Genomic DNA, 27128 nt, shown 5'->3' with positions numbered 1-27128 from the left:
CATTTACTTCCTGGAATCCATCTGCCTATAGCTCAGGCGTGCAGGTAGGAGGGTGGGCCTAGCTGAGACAGCCCCTCGCCCACTCTGAAGACTCCTGGGATGTATGACATCATTTATTTAGGCCTGGTAACCAGGAAGTAACTGAAGAAATGTTAAAAAAAAAAACGTAAAAAGTTTACAACAAGTTAATATGATATGCCTTCCTATCTATTTACTAATGCTAGCAGCATAAGGGTTAAAAATAATAAAACAAGAAATAGTCATCATTTTTGCATTAGAATAACAGGCTTTCCATACCTCCCAACTTTTTGAGTTGGGAATGAGGGACACCTATCAGCAAAAGTAAGCAGGCATAGGACACGCCCCCTGCCACACCTCCTTAACCACTTACAGACCGGACCATTTTGCTGGTCAAAGACCAGACCACTTTTTGCGATTCGGCACTGCGTCGCTTTAACTGACAATTGCGCGGTCGTGCGACGTGGCTCCCAAACAAAATTGACGTCCTTTTTTTCCCACAAATAGAGCTTTCTTTTGGTGCTATTTGATCACCCCTGCGGTTTTTTATTTTTTGCGCTATAAACAAAAATAGAGCGACAATTTTGAAAAAAAACGCATTATTTTTTATTTTTTGTTATAATAAATATCCCCAAAAAATATATAAAAAAATATATTTTTTCCCTCAGTTTAGGCCGATACGTATTCTGCTACATATTTTTGTTAAAAAAAATCGCAATAAGCGATTATTGATTGGTTTGCGCAAAAGTTATAGCGTTTACAAAATAGGGATAGTTTTATGGCATTTTTATTAATCATTTTTTTTTTACTAGTAATGGCGGCGATCTGCGATTTTTTATTGTGACTGCGACATTATGGCGGACACATCGGACATTTTTGACACATTTTTGGGACCATTGTCATTTATACAACAATCACTGCTATATAAATGAAGTGATTCCTGTGTAAATGACACTGGCAGTGAAGGGGATTACCAGTGGGTGGCAGTGTAGGGGTTATGTTTTCCTAGAGGTGTGTTACTAACTGTTGGGGGCTGGGCTTTCATTTAGTGAACACTGATCTCTGCTCCAATCACATGGAGCAGAGATCAGCGTCACTAGTTGCTAGGCAGAATGGGGAAATGCTGTTTACAATGGCATTTCTCCATTCAGCCGCCCCGTGAGACGATCACGGGTATGCCGGCGGCGCGCTCGCGATGGCAGGGCGGCAAATTTAAAGGGACGTACAGGTACGCCCATTTGCCTGCCCGTGCCATTCTGCCGACGTACATCGGCGTGCGCTGGTTGGGAACCGGTTAAAGGAGAATTGTACAAAGAAAATATAAAGATTGGTTAAACCCACAAGTGCTTTTTTACCACTACTATTCCTTTTATATTGGCTTTTGGAATTTACAAATGCAGCAATTTAGAATTTGGATGAAAGGTTTAGCGCTGGAAAACGCTCTGAAAAAACACTCGGAAAACACTTTGATAGATAAAAAGTGCATTTTATGTACAACTATAACCACTTTCAGACCGGACCATTTTGCTGGTCAAAGACCAGACCACTTTTTGCGATTCGGCACTGCGTCGCTTTAACTGACAATTGCGCGGTCGTGCGACGTGGCTCCCAAACAAAATTGACGTCCTTTTTTTTTCCCCACAAATAGAGCTTTCTTTTGGTGGTATTTGATCACCCCTGCGGTGCGCTCGCGATGGCAGGGCGGCAATGAAGATTGGACGTACCTGTACGCCAATATGCCTGCCCGTGCCATTCTGCCGACGTATATCGGCGTGCGCTGGTCGGGAACTGGATATAGATCAGACCAAAATGAGAGACAGATGAGGAGGAATGAGGGACGGAGGGACGTTGCTCCAAATCAGGGACAGTCCCTCGAAATCAGGGACAGTTGGGAGGTATGGAAACTTTCCTATCGTAGCGTCCTCTGCAAAACTCACCTGCTTCTCGTTCCCAGAATTCCCAAACGTTTGCCTGATTCCCGTTTGCAGGATGTTTGAGAGTCCCTCCATGCTGAAACGCTGCAGGGAAAAAACCCAGGACAGGTCAAGATGGACACAGTAAGGCGCGACAAACTGAAATACCTGGAGTTACGGAGTAAGTCCTTCACCTACCTTCATGGGCATCTGGCCGTGTCTCTCAGGGCGGTTGCTCTGAAGGCTCAGCCCTTTCTCTTTCCTTCTTTTCTTCACCAGCTCTCTGTGTTCCTTCTGCCTGTTTTGGACCTCCAGGAGAGCTGTGATGAAGGAATTCTTCACCTCCTTCTCAAACTCCAACTCGTCCCGTCTAGCCAGCTGCTGCACCAGCTCCTCCGAGTAGTCGCAGATGGCTCGCTCCACGCGGTCCAGCAGTTGGGTCAGCTCCTCTCTGCTCATGTGTTGAAGTCCTGCTGGTTGTCAGAAGATGGAGGAGAACACGTTCTGTTATACATCGCAGAGGTTAACCGAGAAAATTACAGTACGGTAAAACCTTTGGATTGCGAGCATAATTGGTTCCCGAAAACATGCTTGTAATCCAAAGCACTCTTATATCAAAGTGAATTTCGTATATGGCTCTCCAGTATGAACAGGCCCATGTCAGGTCATGTCTTGACCCATGTCATGAGAGACCCAAAACACTTTAGGAGGGCTGGACTATGCGCAGTAGAAGTACAGTGCCTTGAAAAAGTATTCATACCCCTTGCAATTTTTCACATTTTTTTGACTGAGCGGGCAACACCCTCAAACCATTATACCAGCTTACATACCCTCAACAAAGCACCTTGCCCCCATGTTGATGGGGACAAGGGCCTCTTCTCACAACCCTGGACTGGTGGTTGTGAGGGAGCAGGGGGTGACTTATCGGAATCTGGATGCCCCCTTTAACAAGGACCCTAGGAACCCGTCCGTGTGAATGAGTATGGGGTATATACAGTGCCTTGAAAAATAATTCATACCCCTTGCAATTTTTCACATTTTTTTGACTGAGCGGGCAACACCCTCAAACCATTATACCAGCTTACATACCCTCAACAAAGCACGTTGCCCCCATGTTGATGGGGACAAGAGCCTCTTCTCACAAACCTAGCCTGGTGGTTGTGAGTTAGCAGGGGGTGACTTATCGGAATCTGGAAGCCCCCTTTAACAAGGACCCTAGGAACCCATCTGTGTGAATGAGTATGGGGTATATACAGTGCCTTGAAAAATAATTCATACCCCTTGCAATTTTTCACATTTTGACTGAGTGGGCAACACCTTCAAACCATTATACCAGCTTACATACCCTCAACAAAGCACCTTGCCCCCATGTTGATGGGGACAAGGGCCTCTTCTCACAAACCTAGCCTGGTGGTTGTGAGTTAGCAGGGGGTGACTTATCGGAATCTGGAAGCCCCCTTTAACAAGGACCCTAGGAACCCATCTGTGTGAATGAGTATGGGGTATATACAGTGCCTTGAAAAATAATTCATACCCCTTGCAATTTTTCACATTTTGACTGAGCGGGCAACACCTTCAAACCATTATACCAGCTTACATACCCTCAACAAAGCACCTTGCCCCCATGTTGATGGGGACAAGGGCCTCTTCTCACAACCCTGGCCTGGTGGTTGTGAGGGAGCAGGGGGTGACTTATCGGAATCTGGAAGCCCCCTTTAACAAGGACCCTAGGAACCCGTCTGTGTGAATGAGTATGGGGTATATACAGTGCCTTGAAAAAGCATTCATACCCCTTGCAATTTTTCACATTTTGACTGAGCGGGCAACATCCTCAAACCATTATACCAGCTTACATACTCTCAACAAAGCACCTTGCCCCCATGTTGATGGGGACAAGGGCCTCTTCCCACAACCCTGGCCTGGTGGTTGTGAGGGAGCAGAGGGTGACTTATCGGAATCTGGATGCCCCCTTTAACAAGGACCCCAGGAACCCTTCCGTGTAAATGAGTATGGGGTATATACAGTGCCTTGAAAAAGCATTCATACCCCTTGCAATTTTTCACATTTTGACTGAGCGGGCAACACCCTCAAACCATTATACCAGCTTACATACCCTCAACAAAGCACCTTGCCCCCATGTTGATGGGGACAAGGGCCTCTTCTCACAACCCTGGCCTGGTGGTTGTGAGGAAGCAGGGGGTGACTTATCAAAATCTGGAAGCCCCCTTTAACAAGGACCCTAGGAACCCGTTCGTGTGAATGAGTATGGGGTATATACAGTGCCTTGAAAAAGCATTCATACCCCTTGCAATTTTTCACATTTTTCACATTTTGACTGAGCGGGCAACACCCTCAAACCATTATACCAGCTTACATACCCTCAACAAAGCACCTTGCCCCCATGTTGATGGGGACAAGGGCCTCTTCTCACAACCCTGGCCTGGTGGTTGTGAGGAAGCAGGGGGTGACTTATCGGAATCTGGTAGCCCCCTTTAACAAGGACCATGTGAATGAGTATGGGGTACATACAGTGCCTTGAAAAAGTATTCATATCACTTGAAATTTTCCACATTTTGTCATGTTACAACCAAAAACTTAAAATGGATTTTATTGGGATTTTATGTGATGGACCAACACAAAGTGGCACATAATTGTGAAGTGGAAGGAAAATGATAAATGGTTTTCAATTTTTTTTACAAATAAATATGTGAAAATTGTGGGGGTGCATTTGTATTCAGCCCCCTTTACTCCGATACCACTAACTAAAATCTAGTGGCACCAATTGCCATTAGAAGTCACTGAATTAGTAAGTAGAGTCCACCTGTGTGTAATTTAATCTCAGTATAAATACAGCTGTTCTGTGAAGCCCTCAGAGGTTTGTTAGAGAACCTTAGTGAACAAAGAGCATCATGGGGGGCCAAGAAACACACCAGACAGGTCAGGGATAAAGTTGTGGAGAAGTATAAAGCAGGGTTAGGTTATAAAAAAACATCTCACGGAGCTCTGTTCAATCCATCATCCGAAAATGGAAAGAGTATGGCACAACTTCAAACCTACCAAGACATGGCCGTTCACCTAAACTGACCGGCCGGGCAAGGAGAGCATTCATCAGAGAAGCAAGAGGTCCATGGTGACTCTGGAGGAGCTGCAGAGATCCACAGCTCAGGTGGGAGAATCTGTCCACAGGACAGCTATTAGTCGTGCTCTCCACAAATCTGGACTTTAGGCCCGGCTCACACTATTGAGATGAGAGAACCCTGCGAATCAACTGCAGGTTCCCACATCGCACCCGGCAAGCACGGCAGTTCACACTGCCATATGCGATCTGATGGGGAGTGTCATTATATGTTAACGACATCCCCCATTTCAGCTCGCATATCGCACTGTGAACTGACAGTTCGGACATGAATCGGATCGCATATGTGTGAACACACATGCGATCCGATTCTGGTCCGAACATAAAAAAGGGTCCTGTGCGTGTTTGCACCAAATGCGGTGCGATATCAGCCATACTATCTGTATGGCTGACATCGCACCCGCACAAGACATCGCATGTAATGTGAACAGCAGTGCACTGTGCATTACATGCGATGTCTGCCATCGCAATAGTGTGAACCGGCCCTTATGGACAAGAAGAAAGACATTGTTGAAAGAAGCCCTGTTTGCAGTTTGCGAGAAGCCATGTGGGGGACACAGCAAACATGTGGAAGAAGGTGATCTGGTCAGAGGAGACCAAAATTTAAATTTTCGGCCTAAAAGCAAAACGCTATGTGTGGCAGAAAGCTAACATCACCCTGAACACACCATCCCCACCGTGAAACATGGTGGTGGCAGCATCATGTTGTGGGAATGCTTTTCTTCAGCAGGTACAGGGAAGCTGGTCAGAGTTGATGGGAAGATGGATGGAGCCAAATACAGGACAATCTTAGAAGAAAACCTGTTAGAATCTGTAAAATACTTGAGACCGGGGCGGAGGTTCACCTTCCAGCAGAACAACGACACTAAACATACAGCCAGAGCTACAATGGAATGGTTTAGATCAAAGCATATTCATGTGTTAAAAGTCCAGACCTAAATCCAATTGAGAATCTGTGGCAAGACTTGAAAATTGCTTGAAAATTGCTGTTCACAGACGCTCTCCATCCAATCTGACAGAGCTTGAGATATTTTACAAAGAAGAATGGGCAGAAATGTCCCTCTCTAGATGTGCAAAGCTGGTAGAGACATCCCCAAAAAGACTTGCAGCTGTAATTGTAAGTGAAAGGGGGTTCTACAAAGTATTGACTCCGGGGGGCGCCATACAAATGTACACCACACTTTTCACATATTTATTTGTAAAAATTTTTATAAAATTTATAATTTTCCTTCCACTTCACAATTATGTGCCACTTTGTGTTGGTCTATCACATAAAATCCCATTCATTTTTTTTGGCTTTTTTCATCGTAACATGACAAAATGTGGAAAATTTCAAGGGGTATGAATACTTTTTCAAGGCTCTGTAGAATAGGTCCTGGCAGTGGGAAAAAATAATGACCCATTGTTTGGTTGAAAGTAATTACAACCCATTATTGGTGTATGTGGGAGGAATTGTTGATGTCATTGGGAGAAATTGTTTGGTGTCATTTGGAGGAATTGTGCCCCACTGTTATTGTCATTGGGCTCCAATGTTGGTGTCATTGGGAGGAATTGTGCCCCACTGTTATTGTCATTGGGCCCCAATGTTGGTGTCATTGGGAGGAATTGTGCCCCACTGTTATTGTCATTGGGCCCCAATGTTGGTATTATTGGGAGGAATTGGGCCCCATCGTTGGTGTCATTGGGAGGAATTGTGCCCCACTGATATTGTCATTGGGCTCCAATGTTGGTGTCATTGGGAGGAATTGTGCCCCATCATTGATGTCATTGGGCCTCATGGTTGGTGTCATTGGGAGGAATTGTGCCCCATCATTGATGTCATTGGGCCCCATGGTTGGTGTCATTGGGAGGAATTGGGCCCCATCGTTGGTGTTATTGGGAGGAATTGTGCCCCACTGTTATTGTCATTGGGCCCCAATGTTGGTGTCATTGGGAGGAATTGTGCCCCATCATTGATGTCATTGGGCCTCATGGTTGGTGTCATTGGGAGGAATTGTGCCCCATCATTGATGTCATTGGGCCCCATGGTTGGTGTCATTGGGAGGAATTGTGCCCACTGTTGTTGTCATTGGGCTCCAATGTTGGTGTCATTGGGAGGAATTGTGCCCCATCATTGATGTCATTGGGCCCCATTGTTGGTGTCATTGGGATGAATTATGCCCCATATTTGGTTTCAGCGGATGAAACAGTGCCCCAAGGGCCAGATAAAAGCAAGCATCTGGATCCCAGGCTGCCGTTTGGGGAGCTCATATATAAACGATTCTTTAATGACTTGCACCTCTGAACTTGCTGCTCCAGCAAGCGTCAATTGCCTAGCACAGCCCTGTCCCTCCTTCCAGGTCATAGCCTTCCACTGTCTAAGTGCTGTCTGTGCTGGCCGAGCTCCTCCACCCCTCTCCTCCCTACATAACCTTTTATGTAGCCGATTCCTCCTGTGTTGAATTGTATTGTAACTGTACCGTTTGCCCTAACGTTGTAAAGCGCTGCGCAAACTGTTGGCGCTGTATAAATCCTGCATAATAATAATATGTAGCAGCAGAGGGTGGAACAAAAGGAAATGCTAAAGTGTGTCGCTTGAGTAATAGGTGTACTGTAAGTCTGCTGGGGCTGCTAACATCACATTCAAGATGGCAGCCCCCAAGCAGCCGTCTTGGGATTTCCGGATATCTACACAAGGAAGGCTTTTACAGGTAACATGCCCAACACACAGAATCTGAGAGCGGACCTAAAAATAAAAAAAAAATTTAAAATGAAAAATGTCTGACAGGTAGGACTTATGACAGAAGTAACCCAATTGGTCTCTTCTGCCAAAACGACTTTTCTCTACCTGTCAGCTTTTTTCCACACTTAGGCCGCGTACACACGCGGGGACTGTTCGCCCAACTTTGTCCGCTGAACAGTGTTTCGGCAAACAGTCCGCCCGTGTGTGGGCTTTCAGCGGACAGTTTCAGCGAACAGTCCGCTGAACAAGGTTTTTCGGAAATTCCGAAAAACTGTCCGCTGAAACCTTGTTTCAGCGAACAGTCCCCTCGTGTGTAGGCTTGTTCGTCAAACTAAGTTCCGCGCATGCTCAGAAAGGATTTTCACGCCGAAAGTTATAATGCAGTGTATAGGACGTCGTATTTTTCGTCCCGTCGTACGTGCCGTTCACGTCATCGCGCACGGTTTCAGCAAACTGTTCGTCCGTCGTGTGTGGCCATGTCCGTCCATGCTAATTTTGAGCGGACTGTTTGCCGAAACTGTTTGACGGACAAAGTTGGGCGAACAGTCCCCGCATGTGTACGCGGCCTGAGCCGTGCATGCGCAGCCAAATTTGAAAGGAAATTCCACTACCTATAATTTATTAGTTAGTTATTAAATCAAATTTTTGAATTTTTTCGAATTTTCAAACTAATAATAACTAACTAATAAATTATAGGTATTGGAATTTCCTTTCAAATTTGGCTGTTAGTGGACGTAACGAATACAAATTTATCCGAAATTACAAATTATCCGAAATAACGAATGCCGCATCTAAACGAATGGAATGTAAAAAATTAATAATAATAAATAATAAAAAAATTTTTATTACTATTAATATTATTATTTATTATTATTATTATTATTAATTTGTTACGTTCATTTTTGTTTAGACACGGCATTCGTTATTTCGGATAATTCCGAAACTTCAAATAAATTCGTATTCGTTACGTTCACTAACAGTCAAATTTGAAAGGAAATTCCAATACTTATAATTTAATAGTTAGTAATAGGTATTATTATTAGTTATTATTTTGGGATTTCAAATTTTCAGAATTTTTTTTTTTTTCTTTAAAATTTTTTCTGAATTTTTGGAAAAATTCTTTAAATGGGTTTTTCGTTAATTCTAATATTTCCTAATTAAATAATTTGTCGAATTTCGTAGAAAATCGAATTTGGAACGAAACGAATTGCACATGTCTAGCAATGACACCCCAGCACTAGAGAGGATTGTTTTCCAAGCAAAGTTTGCCATAATGTGCTGATAGGCTCTGCATGTTATGGCTAAAAGCTCTAAGGGGCCCATATTATTATTATTATATTACATATATATATATATATATATATATATATATATATATATATATATATATATATATATATATATATATATATATATATATATATATATAATTTTTTTTTTTTTTTTTTTTTTTTCGAAAATTGAATTCTGCTTTACGGGAATATTGTTGATGAAATGAATATTCTGACAACATTGCCCCTTTAACGTGTCTACACCAGTAGCCTATAGCTAAGGTAGGTGCCATACTAAAGTTGGCATATAACTAAACAGAAAAAAGCAGTTTGCATAGAGCCGTATTCTGCTGTACATCTATGTAAACAAGGCAGATCGCCGTTCTGTCAGTAAAGAAGGCATGGATCCTGTGTCTCTGCTAAGCAGGAACACCGACCCATGCCTTCCCCCTAGTAAAAGCATCTCACCCACTACACTGAATCACTAGCTAGGCACGCAGTTAACCCTTTGATTGCCCCTGATGTTAACCCCTTCCCAGCCAGTGTCATTAGTACAGTGACAGTGCATATTTTTTTAGCACTGATCACTGTATTAGTGTCACTGGTCCCCAAAAAAGTGTCAAATAGGTGTCCAATTTGTCCGCCGCAATGTGGCAGTCCTGCTATAAGTCGCTGATCGCCGCCATTACTAGTAAAAATTTATCAAAATTCCATAAAAATATCCCATAGATTTGTAGACGCAATAATGTTTGCGCAAATCAATAAATATATGCTTATTGGGATTTTTTTTTTTACCAAAAATATGTAGGAGGATATGTATTGACTTAAATTCATGAACAAATTAGATTTTTTTTTTTTTTGCTTTTTTTTACGGGATGTGTTGTATAGCAGCAAATAAAAATATATATTTTTTCTCTCAAAATTTTCATTTTATTTTTTTATTTTTTTTATAGTGCCAAAAATAAAAAACGAAGAGGTGATCAAATACCACCAAAAGAAAGTTCTATTTGTAGGGAAATTGTGTACAGTGTTGCATGGCCGCACAATTGTCAGTTAAAATATCGCATTTTTTTTTTTTTTGCCGTATCGCAAAAAAATGGCCCGGTCATGAAGGGGGGTAATTCTTCTGGAGTACTAGTGGTTAATAGGCACCTATTTTTTAAACGTTTTACATAGCTATCCTACACAGGGCTTTTATACTAAAGTTCCACTTTAAAGCGGTAGTAAACCGCAAAAAACAAAACAAAAAAAATCCTAAAAGTTGGGCCTCTGCAGAATATTAGCATAATGTGCTAGTATGCTTCACATATTGACTTAAATTGATGAAAAATTTAGATTTTTCTTAATTTATGGGATGTGTTTTATAGCATAAAATAAATATATATTTTTTCAAAACTGCCATTTTTTTTTTTTGTTTTGTTTATAGTGCAAAAAATAAAAAACAAAGAGGTGATCAAATACCACTAAAAGAAAGTTCTATTTGTGGGAAGAAAAAAAAAGGGACATAAAATTTAATTGACCCCGCAATTGTCAAAAAATGGCCTGGTCATGGAGGGGGGGGGGGGGGGGGTAGTAAAGTGGAAGTAGTTAAAGTTGGAGTAAACTCCCATGTATGATTTTTACCTATAGGTAGAGTAAATATCTCCTAGACGTGCACCATTTAGGAGATATTTACTTACTAGATGTAGACGGTGATGTCACCGGCGCATGCGCTCTGAAGAAATGGCATACCCGTGCCATTCCTTTAGAGCCGTGCCATAAACAGCAAATGATCTCATCGCCGTTTTGGTCATTTATACCGCCAGACCCCGCAAACCCCAGAAGGAAGACCAGGTGAAGCACCTTCAGCGGTAACAACGCTGCTGCTGGGCTTCACTTTCAGGTAGATCTGTCATAATGTTATACTGCGGCAGGTTGGCTCCCCTGCACGAGTTGTCCTAGCTGTACGTCGGCTCTTTAAGACTTCTCCGGCAGCGCGCACTCGCCCCGAAGCGTGTCCCCGCGATCGCTCGTGACAGAACGAGAACGGGGAAGTGTGTGTGTATGTAAACACACAAATCCAGGTTCTCTCAGTGGAGAGGAGACAGAGCGTGTGTTCCTACTAAGTAGGAACACCAATCTCTCTCCTCCCCTAGTCAGTCTCATTCCCCCTACAGTTAGAACACACACTAGGGAACACAGTTAACCCCTTGATCGCCCCCTAGTGTTAACCCCTTCCTTGTCAGCAACATTTATACAGTAATCAGTGCATTTTTATAGCACCGATCGCTGTGTAAATGTCATGGTCCCAAAAATGTGTCAAAAGTGTCCGCCGCAATATCGCAGTCCCGACAAAAATCGCTGATCGCAGCCATTACTAGTTAAAAAAAAATAATAATAAAAATGCCATAAATCTATCCCCTATTTTTTAGATGCTATACCCTTTGCACAAACCAATAAATACACGCTTATTGCAATCTATTTTTTTTTTTTTTTTTTTGTATGTAGAAGAATACATATTGTCCTAAACTGAGGAAAATATATATATATATATATATATATATATATATATATATATATATATATATATATATTTATTTATTTATTTATTTATTTATTATTTTTTTTTTTTTAAATTGGATATTTATTATAGCAAAAAGTAAAAGATAATGGGGGTTATTTACGAAAAGGCAAATCCACTTTGCACTGCAAGTGCACTTGGAAGTGCAGTCGCTCTAAATCTGAAATGAGGGGAAGCTCTGCTGACTTTATCATCCAATCATATACAAGCTAAAATGCTGTTTTTTATTTTCCTTGCATGTCCCCCTTGGATCTACAGTGACTTTACTTCCAAGTGCACTTGCAGTGCAAAATGGATTTTCCTTTAGTAAATAACCGCCCATTGTGTTTATTTTTTTTTCAAAATTGTCGCTCTTCTTTTGTTGATAGCGCAAAAAATAAAAACCGCAGGGGTGATCAAATGCCACCAAAAGAAATCTCTATTTGTGGGGGGGGGGGGGGGGAGGCCGTCAATTTTATTTTGGGTGCAACGTCACACGACCGCACAATTGTCAGTTAAAGTGACGCAGTGCTGAATCGCAAAAAGTGCTCTGGTCAGGAAGTGGGTAAATCCTTCTGGGGCTGAAGTGGTTAAAAAAAAAATAATAATAATAATAATAAATGAGGCTCACAATGACTTTTCAAGCAATAGGTGAGACCTGAACTTCAATACTCAACAACCAAGGGCAAGCAAAAGTCAGGCTTTTTTTTTTGGTTTTTTATCAGGAATAACAGTCAGCCTTACTGATATGATTGACATATAAATGAAAAGAAGCCCGGATGAGTGATGTCATAAAGGAAGGCGGTGCTAAGTGTGAGCTTTGTTGTGCTTTTGTCTAATAGGCACCTTATGACTCGTTTCCACCAGGTGGCGCTCTCTGAGTACATGCTGCAGCTCTTGCAAATGCGTAACAATAGAAATTGCTTGTGGCATTCATGCCATCTCATAATGGGATTAAAAGGAGTGTCTACAGTGCCAGGAGGGCTCTATAATGTGCAGTTCTTGTTTTGCCTGGCATTTTTGCACTTTGATTGCAATGCGAGCCTATTGTTGCAGTGGGTGCCTGTATTTCATTGCGCACCCCTTAATAGCGATATATACGGGTGCATCTCTCTTACTTGCCTTTGTATTCTTTTTTTCTGTTATTGTAAAATCTGAAACTAAAATAAAGATTTTGCAAAAAAAAAAAAAAAGGGGGGGGGGGGGTCTACAAGATGATGCTGTCATGTTTGCTCACTTTTTATTGCACTGTAATCCTATCTGAATTTAATGCATCTGCCCTCTAAATCAAAAATCCCATTCATTTACTAGGAGATATTACTACTATTGATTTCTCTGCATTCTTTCTGTACTGAAATAGGCATCGGATGCTCAGGATCCAACCACTCTACATAGAGATGCAAGCACTGCCTGTCCATGAATGAAGAATCTGTGCTCATCGGACAATAAGGCTCAATTCACAATGCCAAGGCCTCGTACACAGTGCCCGTTTATTTTTTTTTTATTTTTATTTTTTCGCTCGTTCAACCCAGCGAGCTGAACGAAAAAAAAAAAAACCTGAGAGCTCAGGTCGGAGCCACTGTACTAACAACCCAATGTTGGTACAGCGATCTCCCTTACTATTCTATTGTGTTCTGATACACCAGGGTAGCCCCCCGCCAGAACACTCCGGTCAGCGCTCTCAGCAGTGGCAGCTGGTGGGTTTTTGTTTGGGGAGGTGGCAAACAACCGTAACCCCCCCCCCACACACACACACACACACACACACACACACACACACGCACACTGCTGTTTTCCTGCACCTATCCCATCTAGATGTCCGAGGAGCGGCAGGGACCGAAAATCTATGCATCGGCTCCTCCTTGCCTCCGCCGTCTCCTCCGCTCCTCCATCCAATAGGAGCGCCTGTCCTTTCAGGCAATCGGGTGACAGGTATCAGACCCACTACCTGATTGGCCGGGAGGAGGATCAGTGTTGCAACAGCGAATATTCAATTGCTGTTGTAACACACCTGGGTGGGATCGGAGCGCACTCTGCGACCCGAGCCCACCCTATTTTGTCCTAGCAAAACAGTAATTGTGCAGTCATGCAATGCTGTGTGCAAACCAAATTTATATCATTTAATAAAATGTAGATTTTTCACACAAATAGTTCTCTTTTGGTGATATTTGATTACCACTGGGTTTCTTATTTTTTTTGCGATATAAATAAAAAAAGACCCAAACTTTGGGGGGGGGGGGGGGTTGGGTGAACAATATGTTTTACTTTCTGTTATAAAACATTTCCAATAAAAAAAAATCGAATTTCTTCATGAATTCTGACTAAAATATATTCTGCTACATGTCTTTGGTAAATAAAATTCCAATCAGTGCATATTGATTAGTTTGCGTGAAAGTTATAGCGTCTACAAACTATGGTAAAAATACTGGAATTTGTATTTCCTTTTTTTTTTTTTCTACTAGTAATGATGGTGATCAGCGATTCATAGTGGGACTGTGATAGTGCGGTGGGAAATCTGACACCAACTGACACTGGGGGGGGGGGGGGGGACTGACTAACTGACACAGACATCTCCATTGACACTAATACAATGATAATGCTAATAATATACACTGTCACTGTACTAATGACACTAGCTGGGAAGGGGTTAACATCAGGGGTGATCAAAGGGTTAAATGTGTGCCTAGCCAGTGTTTGTGTACACTATTTGTGGTGCTTTTACTAGCAGAAGCAATGGATTTTATTCCCTGCTTTATGGGAAAAGAAAATCCAGCATGTCCCCGCTGACAGAACAGAACTCTGCCTTGTTTACATAGGCAGAGCCCTGTCCTGTGTGTGTATCCGGATAATTGGCTTGTGCCAATAGATTACCACTGGCACCCGCCAATTGATTTTACAGAGTGTCCCAACTTTTTTGGAATTGGGGTTGTATTTAACAATATTCTGCGATAAGTTACCATTCAGGTTATAGCAGGGGGTCCCGTAAGAATCAAATGTCATGCAACTCCAAACAAACAAGTAGACACGTGCACTGCCAAAAAAATGTGTTTGTTTTCGTTTCATTCGTTTTTTGTTTTTCGGGTCTTTCGTTATGATCGAAATGCGTAAATTTGTAAATTCGAAAATCCGAAAATAAGAAAGAAACTCCGAAAGAATGAAAATTTGAAATAATAACCAACTAAACTATTAAATTATAGGTATTGGAACTTCCTTTCAAATTTGGCTATTAGTCAACATAACAAGTACGAATTTATCCAAAGTTACGAATGCCGCATCTAAACAAATGGAACAGAATGATTTATTAATAATAATAAAAAGTTTTTAATTATTGTTATTTATTATTATTAATTTGTTAGAGAACGTAACAAATGGAACGTAATTAATGAATAATAAATAAAAATAGTAAAAAAAGTATTATTATTATTAATAAATCATTCCGTTCCATTTGTTTAGATACATTTTTTAGATGCGGTATTCGTAACTTTGGATAAATTTGTTTTTATTACGTTCACTAACAGCCAGATTTGAAAGGAAATTGCAATACCTATAATTTAATAGTTAGTTGTTATTTAAGGTTTTCGGATTTTTGTTCTTTTGAATATTCGTTCTTATTCTCGAAATTTAGAATTTTGCGAATTTCCGAATTTAGGAGTTTTCAAATTATTTAAATTTACGAATTTTCAAATATTTGAATATTCTGTAAAAATTCATTAGAGAACGTAACAAATGGAATGTAATAATAAATAACAATAATAAACACGTATTATTGGGAGTAAAGGTATTCTCGCGCCAACCTGTGTGTCCTAAAAACAGTGTGGTTGCAGCAAAACACCGGCAGGGGTGTTAACCCTCCCCAGAATAAGTGATGGTGATTAAGAAATGGTGTTGCGCTCCAGCTAAATAAATCAAAATACACTAACAAATACCTAGGTAACAGCAGAAGGATAAAAGATAAACGTGGGACTATGTGTTTAAATAAGCTCAGACAATGTGCATCACTTCTAGAGTGCAATACACCAAATCAAATGGTGCACTTAACATAAAAAACTAAGGTCAGGTGCTGTAACGGGTCCTCTATGTAGAATCCAAGATAGCAGTGAAACAGTGTTCAGTGCACGCAAATTCATAAATTATATAGTGCAAAAGACAAAAAACATGTAAAATACCTACATTAATAAGAATATTAATATCAGTACCAAAAAGATAAAATAAATGCTAAGTGTAGTTATAAAGGGTGCAATAAGCAGTGATAATAAATCAAAAAATGCACATAGTGCTAGTAATATTAATCGAACTCCATGCACAGTGAAACATGTGTTCAAATAAAGGCTCCAAAGCAGAAATAAGGTAAACTATAATTTTGCAAAAAACATGTCCATTCAGTGGTAAACGAAGACAATATCCTGCGTGCCCGGGAAGAAAACGGGAGGTGAGTTCCACCAGTGCTCCTGTGCGTATTGTGTCCTCACACTAGGTGCAGTAATTACCTTACCTTACTGCTGTAAGGTAAACAGCACTTCCAAAGTAGCACTTGTTGTCCAATGGAGTGGAACACAATTGGCCAGTGAGGACACCGGAAGTGACGTCCGGAAGCACGAACGTGGCGTTCGATCGTTTATTTATTTGTGCTTATTTTAAACTGTTTTAAATGTGAGTACCTAAACCTTCGTTTTTGTATCCAATAAATTGTGAATACATACTTCACTATTGGAGTGTTCCCCTTGCTTTCTCTGCATGTTACAACGTGCCTACGGTGAATGAGTGTCTAGGATTATATTACCTATTGAACCTACACCATTGGACAACAAGTGCTACTTTGGAAGTGCTGTTTACCTTACAGCAGTAAGGTAAGGTAATTACTGCACCTAGTGTGAGGACACAATACGCACAGGAGCACTGGTGGAACTCACCTCCCGTTTTCTTCCCGGGCACGCAGGATATTGTCTTCGTTTACCACTGAATGGACATGTTTTTTGCAAAATTATAGTTTACCTTATTTCTGCTTTGGAGCCTTTATTTGAACACATGTTTCACTGTGCATGGAGTTCGATTAATATTACTAGCACTATGTGCATTTTTTGATTTATTATCACTGCTTATTGCACCCTTTATAACTACACTTAGCATTTATTTTATCTTTTTGGTACTGATATTAATATTCTTATTAATGTAGGTATTTTACATGTTTTTTGTCTTTTGCACTATATAATTTATGAATTTGCGTGCACTGAACACTGTTTCACTGCTATCTTGGATTCTACATAGAGGACCCGTTACAGCACCTGACCTTAGTTTTTTATGTTAAGTGCACCATTTGATTTGGTGTATTGCACTCTAGAAGTGATGCACATTGTCTGAGCTTATTTAAACACATAGTCCCACGTTTATCTTTTATCCTTCTGCTGTTACCTAGGTATTTGTTAGTGTATTTTGATTTATTTAGCTGGAGCGCAACACCATTTCTTAATCACCACAAACACGTATTATTATTAACCACTACAATACAGGGCACTTTCACCCCCTTCCTTCCCAGCCCAATTTTCAGCTTTCATCGCTCTAGCGCTTTCAATAACAATTGCGCGGTCATGCTACACTGTACCCAAATGAAATGGTTATCATTTTGTTCGCATAAATAGAGCTTTATTTTGGTGTTATTTATTCACGACTCCGTTTTTTATTTTTTGCAATATAAGCACAAAAAAAGCGGAAATTTGGAAAAAAAACAATATTTTCTTTTTTCTATTTGAAAAGAAATCCAATAAAATCAAATTTTGTCATAAATTTAAGCCAAAATGTATTCTGCTACATGTTTTTGGTAAAAAAAATTCCGTTAAGTGTATAATAATTGGTTTGTGTGATCAGGGACATATGTACGCAAATGATCATGTACATATGTGTGCAGGTGATCACGTACATATGTGTGCAGATAATCATTGGGACATGTGATTTTAGTGGGACATATGTGGGGGACATGTTTTTATTATTGGGGACATGTGTTTTTATTATTTGGGGACATGTATGTTTTGGGGACATGTGTGTTTTGGGGACATATGTGGGGACTGTGTTTGTACTGTGTGGTGTGTTGTGTGTTGACACTAGACTGATGATCAGTGAGTAAAAAGCTGTAAAAAACAGCTCATACTCACTGATCATCAGCCGGCTGCAGCGTTCTGCTCTCCTCTCCTCAGCGATGACTTCCGTGTGAGGAGAGGAGAGCCGATTGCCTAGCAACCGGCTGTTTGTTTACTTCACATGACGGCCGTGATTGGACACGGCCGTCATGTGATCAGGAGGGCCAATCACAGAGCCCTCCTGCCGATCTGAGATGTGCCGTGTCCGGGTGACACGAGCACATCGGGATCGCGCCGCTGCGCGGGCGCGCGCGATCCCGCTACTTCTGAAGGACGTTCCTGAACGGCCTATCAGGAGTAGACGGCTCCCACCAGGCCGTATATATGCATTGGCCGGGTGGGAAGTGGTTAATAATAAATCATTCCGTTCCATTTTTTAGATGCGGTATTCGTAACTTTGGATAAATTCGTTTTTATTATGTTCACTAACAGCCAGATTTGAAAGGAAATTCCAATACCTATAATTTAATAGTTAGTAATAGTTAGTTGTTATTTCAGGTTTTCGGATTTTCGTTCTTTTGAATATTCGTTCTTATTCTCGAATTTTGAATTTGCGAATTTAGGAGTTTTCAAATATTCAAATTTACGAATTTTCAAATATTTGAATATTCTCAAAAATTCGTTAGAGAATGTAACAAATGGAATGTAACAATAATAATAAAAACATATTATTAATAATAAATCATTCTGTTCCATTTGTGTCGATGTGGCATTCTTAACTTTGGATAAATTCGTATTTGTTACGTTGGCTAACAGCCAAATTTGAAAGGAAATTCCAATACCTATCATTTAATAGTTAGTAATAGTTAGTTGTTATTTCAGGTTTTTGGATTTTCGTTCTTTTGAATATTCGTTCTTATTCTCGAGTTTGCGAAATTACGAATTTAGGAGTTTTCAAATATTCAAATTTTACAAATTTTCTAATATTTGAATATTCTGAAAAATCCGTTAAACGGATTTTCCTTAATTTGGATATATCCGAATCAACGAATTTGTCGAAATTCTTTAAAAAAAATGAATTTGGAACTAAACTAATTGCACATGTCTACAAACAAGGTCTTAATTCTTTATTTGGGGCAATATTGTATTATATATTAAATGGAACTGCCCACCTATACTGTAGTATACAGTGACAGTAATTGGTTGGAGGACCAGCCTTACCCTCAGCGGTCCAGTTATTGTTGAAGGTCTTGCTCAAGGCCTGCATCTCCTGTAAGAGAATGGAGTCAGAGTGGGTGGAAATCTCTTCCAGATCATTGTCATCTTCATCGAGTTCTTCCTCCGGGTCTGGCGAGTTTTGCATCATCTCCTCGATCTCTTCTATCACCTTCAAATCACACAATACAATTTTACAGATGAATGAAGTGGAAGGAAATAGGACAAAAAAGTGAAGGTGACCTGCCCTGTCTTTTTTTTTATTAATTAGAGAATCAATGCAAATATATTTACCAAGCAGACATCACTGTCCAGTCAAATGAGGTCTACAAAGTGCAGGTCGCCGGTAATTATCTTCACCTTATTAACAGGTAGGTGTTTTATTATATACGGTACTGAAGGTAGAACTCTAACCCAAAGCCTTTTTGTCGACTGCAGTGGGAAAGAGTTAGAACCCCTGGCATATTCTTACTGCTAACTCAAGGACAAAAAGGGCACTGGATCTGAATTTTTTTAAGGGTCACCGAAACGTTCACTAGGGCACACTGCCTCTAGTTTGGCAGCACTCCACAAAACGGGGACCACCCTCAGAATAAAGGGATTTCCAGTACGGCAAAATGCTCATAGTGCATAGCATTGCTAATATAAATGAGTGTAGGCGCATTGCTAATAGAAATGCATGCACACTCGGGAGCGTGCCCACAGTTTCTGGCACCAGACGGGCTGATTTTGCTCACTGTCAGTGCTGAGCTTTCCCTGGGTCTTGAATGTATCCTGTTTCTAATTTTTGTTGACGACCCAGCTTGTTACTGATCTGATCCTGGATTTTGCTTGTACCTCTGGCCACCTGTTACTGACCTTGGCTTCGTTCCTGACCACGCTTCCGCCTACGCTTCTGTACTTGCCCGCCTGCTACTGACCTTGGCTACCTTTGTGACCTCGCCCCTGCTTCCAACTTGGTTTCATACCACTTCTGAGTGTCTGCTTCGGCTGTCCTTCATAACCCCTCCAGTCATCGCATTGTGTTCCTGCCTAAAGCCTGCTAAGAGCTTCGACAAGCAATGTTTCCAGAACCTGCAGTACATGCGGATTGCCCCTTTAACCTTGGCTGGTCCAGCGTTCATCACATTTGCTCCTGGCCTGATGTCCTGCATGACTTCTCAAGCCTGCATCTCCTGTTGCAAGTTCTGCTATTAACACCTGCCCGCACTCATGTTCCTCCTGACCCTTGGCACCATCTGTTCCACCTTCAGTGGGGCCTGGGCTGGAGATACACGAGAGGCCAACCCCGTCAATTCGGTCTCCTTACATTTACATGATGCATACGGTTTTGGATGACCCTCACTTCCTGTTTTAGTAACAACAGTTACCTGTATTAATAGTGACGGTCGACCCCCCCCCCGGTTTGGACAAAGACTGAAATGAAAACAAAAAAGCAGCTGCACTGCCCACAGTAGAAAAGCAAATTGAAAAGTCACCAGCACTCCAAATAGAAGCATTTCACATGTTTATTGTGAAGACAACGTTACATAAGGCACAAGAAACCAATGTTTCAGAGCCTCACAGGGCCCCCTTCTCAAGACAACATAGTAGCAATTATTGGAAAGAGTGGCAGTGGGGTCCGTTTTAGATAAGGCACCTCATCCCATAAATTAGTTGCAAAAATAGAAATATTGGGGAATGTGGGATTATTATGGTGCCAACGACTCAAAAATAGCAATAATAAGAAAATATACAATTTATTACATCATATCAAACAACACATTGTACAAATAAATAGCAATAATCAATTAAAATTTTGGGGAGCACAAAAGCATTGGCTTCCTCAGGGGAATAGGACGTGACCAATCATTGGTCACGTCCTATTCCCCTGAGGAAGCCAATACTTTGCCAAACATGTAGGGAAGACCTGACCCAAAAGTTTATCAAGGCTTATACTGTTCAGGCCCTGTGTTGATATTGATGTGCTCCCCAAAATTTTAATTGATTATCGCTATTTATAGGTAAAAATGTGTTGTTTGATATGATGTAATAAATTGTATATTTTCTTATTATTGCTATCAATTTTTGAGTCGTTGGCATCGTAGTAATCCCACATTACCCAATATTCCCATTTTTGATAGTAGCAATTATGTTGCCTTGAGAAAGGGACCTTACCAAGCCCCGAACCATGTTTTTTTTTGCCTCATGTGACTCTACCTGAACAATAAACATGCAAAATGCATCTATTTGGAGTGCTGATGATGTCAAACCTTGTTATAAATTCATCCAGCACCAGACCTATGTTTCCTTCTATCCTGGAAAGTGCAAGGCCCACAGTGACGCCGTAAACAACCAGCCAATACAATCACATATAAACCCCAAAGCTTCCATTGTAACACATTCTAATCAATATTGCAAACAGAACAAAAGAGAATAATTTCTTATTCAAAAAGAAGCAGACTTTACCGATACAAATGAGACAATCCGAAAATGTCTGTTTTATATTGCCGACATGAAGCCATTCGCACTCCAAATAGATGCATTTTGCATGTTTATTGTGAAGATAGCATCACATAAACACTGAGTTTCGGGGTCTGGCATGGCCTCTTTCTCAAGGCAACATAATTTGCTACTATGTATGCTTGAGAAAGGGACCCTGTGAGGCTCTGAAATTTTGGTTTCTAATGCCTTGTGAGGCCCTCATCACAATAATAATGTGTTTAGTACTAGCAATATAAACCTAAAAGAGGGACTGACACTTTCACACTCTACACCAATAGTACAAATAAAAAGCCCTTCCTGAAGTTCCACTTAAAATCTACTGTGTCCCGAAGAGGTTAATCAATCCTTGCAGAGAGCGATTGTAAAGGAAAATTACCTTCATATGGAGAAGCACTAAAGAGCTGAGTGGCCATTTATTCTGCTGATGCAGTCTCTTTCCATCTACTTTTAGACAGCATTACATTACGTTGAATGCACATAACTATGCACTGCAATACTGCGATATGGTATGATTTGTGTAGCCAGTGGCAGGACAAGGTAATCTAGAGCCCAGGGCAAACATACCAAACCGCACACACACACACACACACACCCAAGATGTATGACCATTATGTGTCAGCAAAACTCCCCCCACCAAAAAATAAAGAACAAGCACCAATCTGCATGCTTACAAATCTGCCCCCCTGCTGAAATCCCCACTGCCAGCACAAATCCTTGACCCATCATCCCCCACCAAGCTAAAAATCTTCTCTCTCATCTAATCCTCCCAACACAAATCCCCTCCTAGCGCAAATTCTCTACCGCCCACATTTCCCCTCCAAACACAAATCTTCTCCCCCACTCCCATTTCCCCTCCTAGCACAACCCCCCCCCCCCCCCAACTTCCCCTCCTTGCAGAAATCATCCCTACTAGCACAAATCCTCCTCTAAAAAAAAAATCACCCCTCCAAGCGCAAATTCTCTACCCCTCACATTTCCCCTCCAAACACAAATCTTCTCCCCCACTCCCATTTCCCCTCCTAGCACAAATCCCCCCCCCCCAAACTTCCCCTCCTAGCAGACATCATCCCTACTAGCACAAATCCCCCTCTAAAAAAAAAAAATCACCCTCCAAGCGCAAATTCTCTACCCCTTACATATCCCCTCCAAGCACAAATCCTCGCTTTCCCCCCCCCCCCCCAAAACTTTTCCTTCTAGTACAAATCATCCCCAATCATCCCTACTAGCACAAATCCCCACCCCCCACCCAAAAAAGTATTCCCCCTAGCACAAATGCCCTCCCCCACTGCCATATCACCTCTTCTAGCACACCCCCCATCCCCCTCCTAGCGCAAATTTTTTACCCCTCACATTCCTCCCCCCCCCCCCAGTACAAATCCTTCCCTCCCAAACTTCCCCCCTAGCACAAACCATCCCCAATCATCCCATGTGGCACAAATCCCCCTTTTAAAAAAAAATCCAATCCTAGCACAAATTCCCTTCCCCCCACTACCATATCACCTCTTTTAGCACACACCCCCCCATCCCACTTCTAACACAAATCCTCTTTCCCCCCCCCATTCCCCCTCTCAACACAAATCCCCCCCCCCCAAATCACTTTTCCTAGAGCCCCTCCTAATTTCCCCTCCTAGAACAATTGCTATCCTCTGCCACCCTCCAACTTCTCCCTCCCAATACAACCCCCCCCCTCATCTCCTTGTGGTGCCCCCCAAATCACATGAAACCACAGTGCCCAGGGCAGCCGTCCCTTCTGCCCACCCCTTGTGTGTAGCTCAAGAATAATTTGAAGCCCCTTGAGCTTCTGAGGAATTACAGATCCCAGCACGCGCGTGTCGCTACCTCTGTAGGTCTTGTTCTATTTATCTTTTCAGTAGATATTTTACTACGTAATAGCGTTTTATTTCTGGGTTTACATGGAGGGGCAATCTGGTGGTGACCATCCCACGCATCCTGATGATATATCTTTTTTTTTTAGAGCCCTGAGGGCAGCACATAGATCTGTAGGATTTGTAGAGAATGAAACCTCCTGCACTGTCAGTGTGAGACAAAAAAAACAAATATCAAGCTTGCGGCTGACGGGTAAACACAGACTTGATGTGATATATGTCTTGAGACTCTTACGGATTGGTTTCCATAGCAACAACCATCTCGAGAACCATGCACACTGAGATGCATTGACGCACACTGTCACCTGACCGGGCAGGCAGCCTTGAAACCCCCCACCGGCATCTCTGTCTTCATCGGCACTCCAATTCTGGAGCACCGGCTCGTTACTATAAGACTGCCGGCGTAAGTGACAACCTCAACGATGGCTTCACAGTGGTGATGTTAAGGAGGTCACACATATCAGACAAATCAAAAAGCGGAGGGTGGTACTCAATGATGTGGTAAAAGCAAAATCAACAAAGACTGCCTGGATATTACATAACACCTTCTACATATTATACAGCTTAACCTTTTCTCTGCCAGACCCGCTTTTGCGTTTTTTCACAAATGTTTAAAAAATAATTTTAGCCCTGAAGATTATGCAAAACTACAAACATTATATATTTTCGATAGGCAGACACCCTAGAGAATAAAATAATGGTAGTTCCAATTTGTTTGTTACACATGTAGCACCCTGTACCTAGGTAGGTGCTAGAAGTTAGGATTTTTGTAGTTCAGGTAAATTCAGGCAGGCCTAACTGGAAGCTAGGCCTGTTTGTTTTGATCTGTGTGGTCTGGGAGTGGCTCAGAGTAGCAGCTGTGACTAGATTATGCAAAACTACAAACATATATTTTCAATAAGCAGACACCTAGAGAATAAAATAATGGTAGTTCCAATTTGTTTATGTCAGACATGTAGTAGCTGTAGCACCTTCTACCTAGGTAGGTGCTAGAAGTTAGGATTTTTGTAGTACAGGTAAATTTAGGCAGGCCTAGATGGAAGCTAGGCCTGTTTGTTTTGATGTGTGGGCTGTGAGTGGCTCAGAGTAGCAGCTGTGACTAGATTCTGCAAAACTACAAACATTATATATTTTCGATAAGCAGACACCCTAGAGAATAAAATGTTAGTTCCAATTTTTTTGTTACATATGTAGCACCCTCTACCTAGGTAGGTGCTAGAAGTTAGGATTTTTGTAGTTCAGGTAAATTTAGGCAGGCCTAGCTGGAAGCTAGGCCTGTTTGTTTTGATCTGTGTGGTCTGGGAGTGGCTCAGAGTAGCAGCTGTGACTAGATTATGCAAAATTGCGGACATTATATATTTTCGATAAGCAGACACCTAGAGAATAAAATAATGGTAGTTCCAATTTGTTTATGTTAGACATGTAGCATAAAGTGACCAGATTTTTTAAATGAAATCCGGGGACATATTTTTGTTTAACTTGTAATGGCGGCAGCCTGCAAGTCTTACTCTCCAGGCCTCGGCTACTACTGGGTGGGGAGTAGAGGAAGATCACTTCGCCAGGGAAGGCAAGGAGATGGGCAGGTGGCTGGTCGGGACTTGAGCCAAGGCAGAAGAACGTGCGAGCAGAGCTGGATGGGCATGCTCCGAAACTGAAGAAATATTCTCTCTGCCTCGATCAGCACATGATCATCAGAAAGGGGCACAGATAATGAAAAAAATACACCCCACCCCCTAAGCTAGTAAGAGCGGGGGGAGGGGGGAGTAATTCAGTTTTTTTTTTAAACGCTGCACTGACTGTCTTTGAAATTGCCCCAACCCCTGTTCAAATCAAATCCGGGGACAAAACCGGGGACAGACCTGGTTCGGGGACAGTGTCCTCAATCTGAGGACTGTCCCCAGAAACGGGGGATGTCTGGTCACCCTAATGTAGCACCTTCTACCTAGGTAGGTGCTAGAAGTTAGGATTTTTGTATTACAGGTAAAATTAGGCAGGCCTAGCTGGAAGCTAGGCCTGTTTGTTTTGATCTGTATGGGCTGGGAGGGGCTCAGATTAGCAGCTGTGACTAGATTCTGCAAAACTACAAACATTATATATTTTCGATAAGCAGATACCCTAGAGAATAAAATGGTCTGTCTGGGGGCAGGTTTGGCATCAGTGGGCCACTGAGGGGGAGATGATTTTAGCAAGAGCAGTTTGGCCACATCCACCGTTTGCTGCAGCGCGCTGCATTACCACTCTCTTTGGGGCACCCGAAGATGCCCCATGTCTTTTATAATCCTATAGTGTATACCATGGGAAAAAAAATGTGCCCTGTGCCGCTAAAAGTGTTCGGGTTTGGCTTGAAGAAAATGTGGCAACCCTATCAGGGAGCCTTGACCAATCCCCAGCTAGGATTGGCAGGGTGCAGGTCTCCTTAAAAAACACAGGATTAGCCCAGCTGGGGATGGGAAAACACCAAATTTCAGTAAAAAAAAATATACTATAGTGAATTTTTAGGGCAAACAAATGCAAAAAAACTACCAAATTTTGGGGAAAATATAAAAGATGAGGTTGCACCAAGGAAATAGATACTCAACATGTCAAACCTTAAATTTGTGTGCACCTGTGAAATGGTGAGAAACATCAGTTTCCTGTATTTTCTATATGTGATGCTTCAAAAAGCCCCCTGTAGGTCATCAGTTTAGTGTTATGGAGGAGGTCTGGTGCTAGAATTATTGCTCTCACATGTAGGCGCCCCCAGGCATGCGTTTATGTCTGTATGTAACGTATATGTACAAATTTTTGTGCTTTTTTGCAAAAAAAAATATATATTTTTTTACTTAAAGCGGAGGTCCGCCCACCGCTGCAAAATTGAAAAGCCAGCAACTACACATACTGCAGCTGCTGACTATTAATAATAGGACACTTGCCTGTCCTGGAGTCCAGTGATGTCGGCATCGCAGCTGATTTTTCCCATCAGCTGTCGGGTGCTGCCTCTGCCATAGCCAGTAAGGGAACCCGGTAGTGAAGCATTATATCTTCACGCCGGGTCCCTACCGCGCATGCGCGAGGAACCCGCTGCGCTCTCCTACTGGCCTGTCAGCAGAAGGAGGAGGGAGCCGACCTGCTGACATCAATGCCCACTGCCCGGACTCCTGGAAGTTGGGACAGGTATCCGCTCCCCTCTCCACCCCCCCCCCCCCCCCTGAAAGGTGGCAAATGTGGCACCGGAGGGGGGAAGGAGACAAATGTGCAGAAGTTCCACTTTTGGGTGGAACTCCGCTTTAACTTTTTATTTTTTTCATCACATAGGGGACAAAAAGTCTCCTATGTGATGATTTTTAGGTGACCGATTCTCTTTAATGAGACATGCAGGGTTTAAAAGACCCCCCAATGTCTCCTCTGGGCTCCACTGTATGTTTTGCAATGCAGATCGCATTGCAAAAAATTGCTTCCTGGCTTTGTTAGCGGGGAACATGGAGAGACTGACCCGGAAGTGAGGTCATAGATGTCACTTTCCGGGTCACAGAAAGAAGGGGAGGAGAGCGGATGTGTGGGGAGCCCAGAAAACATGATGGGGCATGCACGCGTGGGGCACTGGTAGCAGGGGTGTGTGTGAGCAAGCAGCTGATTAGTGCTGGGTTTAGTTGGGGTGTTGGGGACTTCCACTCAGGCGGGAGCGCAGCTGATGAGTGCTGGGTTTAGTTGGGTGCTAGATGACCTTGTCCCAGCCCAGTACTGCCCTCACTGCATGCAAGACACATACAGTAGCTGAGATGGGATTCCCTTACAGACACAGCCTCGATCTGCACAATGTGCAGCTGGCTGCTATGTTGCAGTTCTGAACTGTGAAATTCCCAGGTCAGAATGGCAGCTGCCATAGCCAGCTCC

General features: G+C 42.1%; 1 protein-coding gene across 7 annotated transcripts in view; it reads right to left on the bottom strand.

Annotated features, from left to right (window-relative positions):
• FEZ1 (fasciculation and elongation protein zeta 1) overlaps positions 1-27128 on the bottom strand; it is a 113280-nt gene that overhangs the window by 19608 nt on the left and 66544 nt on the right. For 4 of the 7 annotated variants that reach the window (XM_077458192.1, XM_077458189.1, XM_077458190.1 and 1 more), the window contains 3 exons: positions 18892-19057; positions 2130-2404; positions 1956-2036 (listed from right to left, as the gene is read on the bottom strand). In XM_077458192.1, the coding sequence (XP_077314318.1) occupies positions 1956-2036; positions 2130-2404; positions 18892-19057 (522 nt within the window). The remainder of the gene's footprint in view (positions 1-1955; positions 2037-2129; positions 2405-18891; positions 19058-27128) is intronic. The other 3 variants (XM_077458194.1, XM_077458195.1, XM_077458191.1) reach the window with 3 other exon arrangements.

This window comes from Lithobates pipiens, unplaced genomic scaffold (assembly GCF_037356315.1).
Source record: "Lithobates pipiens isolate NorthernLeopardFrog02 unplaced genomic scaffold, aLitPip1_a1.2 Scaffold_27, whole genome shotgun sequence".
Lineage (NCBI taxonomy): Eukaryota > Metazoa > Chordata > Amphibia > Anura > Ranidae > Lithobates > Lithobates pipiens.
The sequence above is the reverse complement of the archived record's forward strand: the minus strand, read 5'-3'. Positions and strand labels throughout refer to the sequence as shown.